Below are 11,115 nucleotides of genomic sequence, written 5' to 3'. Positions count from 1 at the left end.
AGATTTTAAAAACGTGCAAAAACAGAAATACTGTAATTTTTTCAAAAAGTGAGGTAGTGTCCAAAGATTCAATGACCATTTAGGAATCGGATGGCAGAGGGGAAGAAGCTGTTCCTGAATCGTTGACTGTGTGCCTTCAGGCTTCTGTACCTCCTTCCTGATGGTACCAGGGGTCCTTAATAATGAATGTTGCCTTTCTGAGACACTGCTCCCTGAAGATGTCCTGGGCACATACAAATTCCTTAGATAAATATTGATCCCAAAAGAGACTACAGTATCACAGTAGTATTACAAGTGCACAGATATAAAAATATATAAATATTAGGAGAGAAGTAAGAAAGAATAAAAAGCAAGTTACCTCAAACAATCTAACAGGAGGGATCATCACTTCCCCGACTATAGGTTGACTCATAATGGAGTCTAATGACCGAGGGTAAGAACGATATCATACAGTATGCTTTAGAGTGGCGCGGTTCTCTTAGTCTATTACTAAAAATATTCCTCTGTTCAGCCAAGGTGGCATGCAGAGGGTGAGAAGCATGTCCAGAATTGCCAAGATTTTCCGTAGGGTCCTTTGTTCTACCACAGCCTCTAGTGTGACTCCTATAACAGAGTCATCCTTTCTAATCAGTTTATTGAGCCTTTTGGCATCACCCATGTTGATGCCATTGCCCCAGCACACCACTCCATAGAAGATTGTACTGGCAACAGCAGATTGGTAGAACATGTGAAGGAGAGGCCTGCATACTCCAAAGGACTCCGGTCTGCTCAGGAAGTAGAGGCCCTTCTTGTACCGAGCCTCTGTGTTGGTGCTTCACTCAAGTCTGTCATCCAGGTGAACCCCCAGGTACTTGTAGGTCCTCACCACATCCATGTCCTCACTATCAATAGTAACAGAGCTTAGTTTTCCTAAAGTCCATCACCACCTCCTTTGTCTTACTGATGCTGAGCTGCAGATTGCACAATTCAACACAGTCCTCCACCAGGATCCTGTATTCATCCTCCCTTTATACACCCAACTATTGCTGAGTCATCAGAGAATTTCTGCAGGTGACATGACTCCGTGTTGTATCTAAAGTCCGAGGTACACAGGATAAACAGGAAGGGAGCCAGTACAGTCTCCTGTGGACCCCAGTGCTGCTTATAGCCATGTCTGACACACAGCTCTGAAGCTGCACAAACTGTGGTCTTCCAGTCAGATAGTCCATTATTCAGGATACAACGATAGTGCCAACCTGCACTGAAAAGAGCTTTTCCGCAGCAATGAGGGCTGTATGGTATTGAAGGCACTTGAGAAATCAAAAAATATAATCCAATGACCAGGATTTCAATCCCACCATGGTAGATTTGAATTCTTAAATCAAAAGTCTAATGATGAAATGAAAAGAGTTTTGGTTCACCGATCCTGTAGAGGGAGAAATTAAAGATGATAAAGACTTGCCTTATTTGTTAAATGTACATCAATCATACAGTGAAATGCATCATTTTGGTAGTGAAAAGAGTGAGCAGATGTGTGGGATGCCGTTGGAGGTGGCGGAAGTTTCGGAGAATTATGTGCTGGACCTGGAGGCTGGTGGGGTGGTAGGTGAGGGCAAGAGGAATCCTGTCCCTGGCAAGGTGGCGGGACAATGGGATGAGGACAGACTTGCATGAAATGGAAGAAATATGTTTGCAGGCAGCGTTGATGGCAGAGGAAGGGAATCTCCTCTCCTTGAAGGAGGCCATCCGTACAATGTGCCTTCAAGAGCAAAAAAGCAGCTCAAATTTGCCAAATAAAGTTTGAGTACATAGACCGAGTCTTAATCCCTCAGAGGGAAAGTCGAGTACTAGAGACATTTTGATTTAAAGTGAGAGATTTAAGTACAAAGGAGATTTGCAAAATGCTGCTTTTTCCTCCCACAAAGGATGTTAGTTGCCCGGAGGCATGAGGAGCCAAATTGGAGAGTGATTTTAGCAGATTAAAGAACCAACTGGGAATAGAGGAATATGCACTTTGCAAGGGTAGGTGCGACTTGCTGAATTTAACCTCATCGTCTACAATCATGGTCAAGGGTGGACTACAGGGCCCGTTCTTGCGTTGTAATGTCTACTCCTAATGAAGGACCCTGACCTGAACCATCAACAGCTCGTTTCACTCCATAGACGCAGCCTGGCCCCCCCCGAGTTCCTTCAACATCTTGTGTAATGCTGCTTATGATTTCCATCATTTGTAGTCTGTTGTGTTGCCACTGTGTTCTTATAACACTACACCTTAACTTGGAAGATTTTTGAAATTAGGAGAAGCTTTGATAGGGTGGAGGTAAGGAGGTGTAAGGTGCTCCTTCCTTCTGCTAGCCTGGGGGTCACCCTTGGGCAAGGTGTAGCACCTGCTTAGCCCAATCAGGGTCACGTGAAGCGATGGGAGCAGGTGGTGGTTGGTCGTACGAGCAGCTGATACACATCACAAGACCTGGTTATGCGACCACTGACACCAGGCAGACAATCTCTGAAGAGTATTGATAATGGCTGGGTCACCTGTCTTGTAAAGACACTGCCCAGAAGGTGACCAGTTTTGTAGAAAAATTGGCCAAGAACAAACATGGTTATAGACCATGACCCCCCTTGTCTTACGACATGGCACAGAATGATGATGATGATAGATAGGGGTAGACAGTCGGAATCTTTTCCACAGGGTAGAAATGTGAAACACCAGAGGGCATACCTTTAAGGTGGGGGTGTGTGGGGAGCAGTTAAAATGTGAGGCGAGGTGCAAGTACTGTAAGGCACATAAAATGCTGTTGGAACTCAATAGGTCAGGAAGCATCTATGGAGAGGAATAAACAGTCACCATTACAGGCCAAGACTCCTCATCAGGACTGGAAAGGAAGGGGGAAGAATTTCCTCTCTGTAGATGCTGAGTTCTCCAGCAATTTGTGTGTGTTACTCTGGATTTCCAGCGTCTTCAGAACCTCGTGTGTTTGTGAGGTGCAACATTTTTTTTTGCAGAAGGGCAAGTGCTTAGATTGAGTTGCTGGGGCTATAGCAGGGGAAGTAGACAGTTTGGTGGAGTTTCAGAGGATTTTGGATAAGACGCAGGAATATGAAGGGAATGCGGGGATATGGGTGATGCAGAAGAGGAGAGGGTAAATTGTGTAAGCTAGCATTAACATCGTGAACCGAACAGCCTGTGCAATGTTAGAATCATACCCAAGTACAGCACAGACAAGCCTTTTGGCTTATCTAGTCAGTGCTGTTTAAACTGTCTATTCCCATCGACCTGCACCGGGACCCACTATATCCCTTCCATCCATCCAAACTTCTCTTAAACGTTGAAATCGAGCTTGTAGGCGCCACTTGTGCTGGCAGGTAGTTCCACACTCTCACGACCCCTCTGAGTGAGTAAGTTTTTCATGTTCCCCTTAAATTTTTCACCTTTCACCCTTAACCCATGACCTCTGGTTCTAATCCCACCCAACAGCAGTGTTCTGTGTCTTATGATGGAAGACTACTGCTGTACCTTCGGGAGCCTTAAGAGATTCCGCAGATGCTGCAAATCTTGATCAACGCACTCAAACTGCTGGAGGAACTCAGTAAGGCAGACAGTATCAATGGAGCGGAATAAGCAATCGATGCTTTGGACCGAGACCCTTCACCTGTTTATTCCCTTACATAGATATTGCCTGACTTACTGAGCTCCGACAACGTTCTGCGTGCGTGTAGTTTCGGGAAACACCCCGTCCAGCCGCCTCGGTCACTTCAAACGGCTACATGGGAACCTGTTACGTCATCGACCGCGACTGACGCAAACGAAGCCGGCTGAAGTCATGAGGCGTTGATTGACAGGGGGTTAATCCATTCAGCGTCCCCCATCCTCGTGACGTATCCGGGCTCCGGCGGGCCTGTCCAATAGCTGGGAGCGGGGTGGTGCGACTTCCTGCTCCCTCTCTGTCTCCCGGACACCCTTGAGAAGCGGGCGGCGGAATCTTGCGGGTCGCCGGCGCGGCGTGGACGACCTTGAGTGAGGCGGTGTGCGGCGAGGTGAGGGGGCGCCTGGTGAACGGGAGGGCGGGTAGCTCGGAACGGGTGTGATGGGGCCGTACGCACTGACTGCGGGGGTCGGTGGCGTTCGTGGCCGGTCCCCCGAACCCGCTCCCGGTCGGTCTCGTCTGGCCGCGGGAAGCGGTGGCCGGGGCGCCGCAGGTGACGAATTCTGAGCTCCAGCTGCCGTGGTGGTGGAGAGCTGCCGGGCTAGAACCCGGGGTACCGAGCCCCATTGAAGGGAAGCTTTCACTGGAGGCGAGCGTGGGCCCGGCTGGCGGGAATCCGAGGACAGGAAGCGGCGAGGTCTGGTTATTTAATAAGGCTGAATTGAAAACTCTGCTTTATCAGCATTACGATGGGGCCTTGGTGTTCCGAAAGCCCTCGCTTCTACTCTCAGCCCCTTGCCCTCTATTAGATTCATTGGTTTCGTTTTTAAACCTGGATTTGTTAAGTGGACGCTGATTAACCGGTCTTGTGGTAACTACTGGCCATGCTTTGTGAGCAGGGCATGGGTATCAGATGTACAGGCATAGCTATTCTTAAAGGCTTGACTTAAAAACGAAGGCTTCCTGCTTTTGGCCGGCTTCGGTGAAGGAGAAATGAAGGGCAGAGTCTAAAGTGCGGTTACTGAGCCATCCTGCGAGGAGTAACGAGGGTTGCTCGCTGGTAGGAGGGAACACGAGGTTTAATGCATGGGGGGTCGCGATGGGGTCTCTGACGCGACTGAGGGGGAATTGTTCTCGCCCTTCGGCCTGGTTCTCCGCCTTGCCGTTGCGTAATGCCGGTCTTCGAGTGCAGGAAGCTGTTGCTAGGACTCCTTCCGATTCCTGTTGGATGCTGTTAGCACCTTGAAATCGTCCACCGCGCCGATGTTGACCTCCCGTTAGTGTTTAGAATGACTTTCAGTTTGACCTTGAAGCTCCAATCGGTTGGTCCGAAGTAAGCGCGTTGAATTTAAAGTTACTATGTACCCACCGCCAACGTACTTTTAAAGTTTAAAAAAAAACTCACGATATTCATTTAGTGATGGACTGTTCTTTGGGCGTCGAATGTACGACCTATAGATGATACTATGACTAGTTTTGGAAAAACATCCCTGCCTCAGAATAGGACATCAGAGGTGAGGAACTTATTTAGCAAGAGGGTGATCATTCTTTATTGTCACCAAACAATTGATACTAGAGGGTACAATCATCACAGTGATATTTGTTTCTGCGCTCTCTGAAGTACAAATCGAAGTAAGTATAATAAAAATTTAAATTATAAATCATAATTAGAAAAGGGAAAGTAAGTTAGTGCAAGTCAGGTCCAGATATTTGGAAGGTACGGCCCAGATCTGGGTCAGGATCTGTTCAGCAGTCTTATCACAGTTGGAAAGAAGCTGATCCCAAATCTGGCTGTGCGAATCTTCATGCTCCTGAACCTTCTCCCGGAGGGAAGTGGGACAAAAAGTGTGTTGGCTGGTGTGTGGAATTAATTGCCACAGTTGTCTGTAGAGGCCAAGTCATTGGGTATATTTAAAGCAAGACTTTATGGGCTGTATGGCTTAATTCTGTTCCTATAATTTATGGTCTTGCATTCCTCCCCAACTACCATTGGGGAGGAGGTACAGGAGCCTGAAGACCCTTGCTCAATGATTTAGAAACAGAGTTCAGAACAGCCCGTGAACACTGCCTCGGTATTTTTGCTCCGTGTTATCAGGAAATCCACCAGTTGCAGTGTCTGCTGATGGTGGGATTTGTCACCTTTGTGTCTGCTGATGGTGGGATTTGTCACCAGGACCGCCACACGCTCTGATTTATCGTTTCTCATCCAATGTAGCATAGGAGATGAACATTGATTTTCTTCCAAATGAATATTGGGCAGACTTTCTGTAAACCTGAGTCCTTGCCACAAGTTGTGTTTTTAAATGTGGCGCTTAAAGCAGAAAAAAAAGGTAAAATTTACTTTTACTGTGAGTTCTTATGAATTTTAGGGTTTCATTGCTTCTAAAAGGTATCTATTGTACTGGAGCCCAAGAAGAGGATGGTGACCTGCCTTAGTGTCTACTGTCCAATCGCACTAGCATCAATCATTAAAGAGCCAGAGGCTGGTTATGGTGTGACTCATCAGCTCCTGCCTAGGAAATGACTTGGGTCCACACCATTGCAACAGCAGATATGATTCTGGTGGCTTTTCACTCTTCTGGATTACCTCGATGACAGGCTGCTGTTCATAATCAACACAATCATTCCATCTACAATTCAACAAGCTCAAGACCGAGGCTCCTGTATCTCCCTTTGTAACTTCCTCATCGGCAGACCAGAATCAGTGGGGAGTCGGTAATGGCCTCTCACTGACCGTCAACTGCGCGCTTAGCTTTCTGTTCTACTCTCTGTATGCACAACTGTGTGGCTAAGCACAGCTCCTGCAGTGGTGGAGAGAGTCAGCTGCCTTGGGCACCTGGGCATTAACGTATTCGCTAACCTTTCCTGGGCCCAGCACATAAATGCAATTACAGTTGGCCCTCCGTATCCGCGGGTTCCACATCCGTGGATTGAAAATATTCGAAAAAATTCCAGAAAGTTTCAAAAAGTGAAATTTGAATTTGCTGAGCAGTATGCCAAATCCACACAAATGAAGTGATGTGTAGGCATACCCTGCTGTAGCCTCCCGCCATTTCGCAGATCCTCGGTCTCTCTCCAATACTCGTCATTTGAGCATTGTTCACTTTGCGTCTCGTTCGTTCGCTACTTGTGTTGTGAGCGAGAGGAAGGAGCTTACGGCTAGTAAGGGATGGCTGGCTGGCTAAGTAAGGCGCTACAGCCTCAGGAACTTAAAGATCACGGGAGAATCAGGATTGGCTGATGCCGAGGCAGCATCAGCGTTCCCAGAAGAGCTACGATGGTTACATCTGTACTGAACATGTAGACTTTTTTCTTGTCATTATTCCCTAAACAATACAGTATAACAACCATTTACATAGCATTTACATTGTATTAGGTATTATAAGTAATCTAGTGGTGATTTAAAGTATACGGGAGAATGTGTGGAGGTTAAAGGCAAATACTATGCCATTTCTTATAAGGGATGAGGATCCGCGGTGGGGGGGGGTCCTGGAACCAATCCCTCATGGATACCGAGGGACGATGGTATAAGGAAAATGCACCAATGTCTTTACTTTAGGTTTGGCTTTTCACCAAACACTACCAAACATCACCAGATGTGCTGTTGAAGGAATCCTGACTGGCTGCATCATCATTAAGTCTTTGGACTGCATGAGGAAACCAGAGCACTCAGAGGAAACCCACACGGTCACAGGGAGAACATACAACAAACTCCTTACAGGCTGTGGTGGGAATTGAAGAACAGCTTTCCACCATTTGATTCTTGAACCATCTGGCAGAACCTGGATCACTCGATTTTAGCATTGATAAAGACTTTAATCTTGGTATTTATGTTCTTGTAAAATCTATGCAATTAATTTTTCTGCTTGTATGGAACATGCCTATGGTGCGACTTAGTTTTTCATTGCATGTCTACATGTGATAAACTCAACTTTGTCTTTAACGTTTGAATTTTCAAGCTGCAGATCGGTAACAAAGCAGAAATAGGCAAAGATGTAGCTGATGACTCCTGCTTTCTTCCTTAGAAACAACAGAATGGGTGATATCGAAAAGGGCAAGAAGATCTTTGTTCAGAAGTGTGCGCAGTGTCACACTGTTGAAAGTGGTGGCAAGCACAAGACTGGGCCAAACCTCCATGGGTTATTTGGACGCAAGACTGGCCAGGCCGAAGGGTTTTCTTACACAGACGCAAACAAGAACAAGGGTAAGTTCTGGGTGTTTGGGATCTCCTTTCGAATTAGAAACTTTTAACTCCTTCACTTGTTAGAAGAAGATTTGCTGCTTTTGAAAATCACTACTTCAGGCATTTCACTTTTGCACTATACAATAGCTGAAATGTGAAATGTAAATTTTGATATGAGATTACTTAATCTTCAGGGTTCAAAGTGTAAACAATTTGTAGCTATTAACATTGCAACATGGTGTGCTTGCCAAGCAAATTGTTTGGAAATGCAAATTGAGCCTAATTATTATACAGGATATATTATTGTTTTTCAACATCACTTAATTAATGAGAGACCTTTGATTTACTTTGAACTTTATTTGAATTAATTAATGTCAACTGTGACATCGCATCAACTGAAATTTGATTGTGATCAGTTAGTTTTCCATTTAACCATATAACAATCACAGCATGGAAACAGGCCATTCCGGCCCTCCTAGTCCGTGCTGAACTCTTAATCTCACCTAGTCCCATCTACCCGCACTCAGCCCATAACCCTCCACTCCTTTCCTGTCCATATACCTATCCAATTTTACCTTAAATGACACAACTGAACTGGCCTCTACTACTTCTACAGGAAGCTCATTCCACACAGCTATCACTCTCTGAGTAAAGAAATACCCCCTCGTGTTTTCCTTAAACTTTTGCCCCCTCTTAAATCATGTCCTCTCGTTTGAATCTCCCCTACTCTCAATGGAAACAGCCTATTCACGTCAACTCTATCTATCCCTCTCAAAATTTTAAATACCTCGATCAAATCCCCCCTCAACCTTCTACGCTCCAATGAATAGAGACCTAACTTGTTCAACCTTTCTCTGTAACTTAAGTGCTGAAACCCAGGTAACATCCTAGTAAATCGTCTCTGCACTCTGATATCTTTCCTATAATTTGGTGACCAGAACTGTACACAATATTCCAAATTTGGCCTTACCAATGCCTTGTACAATTTTAACATTACATGTTACATTTAACATTTGTTAAATGTTCTAACATAGTTGATTATTCATGTATTCCTCAAGCTTTCATACTCACAAAATCAAATTATTGTTACTGGATATTTTGGAAGCATTTAGTAAAAGATTTCTAGCATTGACTTGTTTTAGTAGTAAACCTTTATATGAACAATTTGGGTTTTTTTCAGCACGCGAGATCTTTTTGGAATAGAATTTTTAGCCTTGCCCCCCCCCCCCCCCACCACCACCAAACAAGCAACAATTCAATTCAATTCCCACCCTTTCTGTAAGGAGTTTGTCTGTTCTCTCGGCAATCTCCTGAGTTTCCCCTCATTTAAAAAATATACAGGTTAGTAGGTTAATTGGTCACATGGGTGTAATTGGGTGGCACAGCCTCATTGCACCGGAAGGCTCATTAGTCTAAATAATGCTTAAAAATCTATCCCAAGCTTGGCTATCTGACAGTGAGGAAAAGTTTCTGAAGTGTATTGGTATAGTCGATCATCATTTGTGGTAAAATTACTAACTTTGTATGTTATTAACAATCTATACTAGTCAGGTACTATTTTGGTATTGCAGTTCTTGCATGCATTTTCTATTTTAAATAAAATTTCATTTCAGAGTTCAAAGTAAATTTATTATTTAAGTACATATTTGTCACCAGATATAACCCTGAGATTCACCTTCTTGTGGCCATTCACACAGGAAACACAATAGAATCAATGAGCCCACAGCCAGCAGGGTAGACAGCAAACAATACACAAAAAACAACAGACTGCAAATACAAAAGGGGGGGGGAATAAAAATAATAAATAGGCAATAAATATTGAGAACGTGAGATGGAGTCCAGTTCAGTGATGGGCTAAGTGAAGTGCCTGATGGTTGAGGGAGTAATAACTGTTCATGACTTGGCGATGCAGGTCCTGAGGCTCCTGTACCACCACCTTGTTGGCAATGGTGAGAAGAGAGCATATCCTGAGTCATTGTATTGAAACTAGTTTTGAAACTTAATTGTTTATTTTGTTCTCCTTTACACTTGTGTACTGGAAATGACGTTGTACAATCTTGAGTTTTAAAGTGCTCCTAGAAGCTAGCGGAAGGATAATCTATGTTGAACAATCACAATGTGCAGTTTGTAATGTGAGCTTCTGGGTCCACTTGCTGGAGGACAGATCCAGTTATTTGCTCAGGAAAAGGAATGATACTTTGTAGTTGTGGACTTTTTTCCATTGTTTGAGGTGACTAAATATAGAAATAAAATTGAATATACTGTACTTGGAAGATTTTTGACTTTTTGACTTGTGGTTTTTAATTTCTTACAGAACAAGAGACCTCCACTCATTTAATTTTCTTGTTTTGCCCTCAGTTTATTGAATTAATTTCCATAGGCACCTTCCAACTCCTGTGATCATAAGATGATTTATATTTGATCTTTGATCCTGAACATAGGCAGTATTTTAACCACAGACCTCATTAGAGCACACAGGTATGAATGGGTGCTGGAAGTATTGCTTCCCTGACCTTCAACCCCTCCTGGAATTTAGGGCTACTCTAGCCAATTGAAGTTGCTTTACCTCCTGATAAAACTGGTTCTGTGTGCTGATCTGAATGCACTCAATTGTTTCCAGACAGTTTCAGGTGGGAGTTTTCATCTGATTTGAAGGTGGTAACGCTTCCTTTTTCTGCACAGGTATTATCTGGAGTGAGGAGACGCTCAGAGTTTACCTGGAGAATCCAAAGAAATATATCCCAGGAACAAAAATGATCTTTGCGGGTATCAAGAAGAAGGGCGAGCGTGAAGACTTGATAGCTTACCTTAAATCTGCCACCGCCAAATAGTTCGCAGCCACCGTATCTGCTGCCTTATTTATTAATGGTTAGATTTGTCTCGTGATTGAGCAACCTGGGAAAGGTGTTGCAGTCGACTTTTTAAACTGGTTTTTTAACCATGATCTGTACAGAGCATTCTCTACCACCCTGTAACACTGTTCAGTTTTAAAATTGTAAATCACTGGCAATGCATTCTGTTGAGACAATAAAAGGGAAGATCAATCAATCAGCATTTTTCCTTTTTTCATGGCAGTGTCACTTGTGGTCTGATTTGTTTAACTGTGTTGATGGGCCAGATCACTAATGTACTAACTGTGTGGGTTCTCACTATCTGCTCCATCTGAGTCCCAGCCAGAGCTATTGGAAAAAAGATCAAATCTTCCCCTCCCTCTCCCCCTTGCCCAGGAGGATATTTCAACCAAAACATTTGCAGAACTTGGCCACATCAAATACCCAGTGTGAGGCAATTTAATGAAAAGTTCAT

The 11,115-nt window shown here is 44.2% G+C and overlaps 1 protein-coding gene across 1 annotated transcript; it reads left to right on the top strand.

Moving 5' to 3' along the window:
• The first annotated feature begins 3,864 nt into the window (after positions 1-3,864).
• LOC140713840 (cytochrome c, testis-specific) lies at positions 3,865-10,857 on the top strand. Its single transcript, XM_073024411.1, has 3 exons — positions 3,865-4,017; positions 7,652-7,830; positions 10,492-10,857. The coding sequence occupies exons 2-3, from the start codon at positions 7,662-7,664 to the stop codon at positions 10,638-10,640; spliced, it is 318 nt and encodes a 105-aa protein (XP_072880512.1). The 5' UTR covers positions 3,865-4,017; positions 7,652-7,661; the 3' UTR covers positions 10,641-10,857.
• Positions 10,858-11,115: the final 258 nt, after the last annotated feature.

The sequence above is a fragment of the Hemitrygon akajei genome, chromosome 20, assembly GCF_048418815.1.
Source record: "Hemitrygon akajei chromosome 20, sHemAka1.3, whole genome shotgun sequence".
Classification (NCBI taxonomy): Eukaryota; Metazoa; Chordata; class Chondrichthyes; order Myliobatiformes; family Dasyatidae; genus Hemitrygon; species Hemitrygon akajei.
This window is presented reverse-complemented; position numbering and strand designations above follow the sequence as displayed.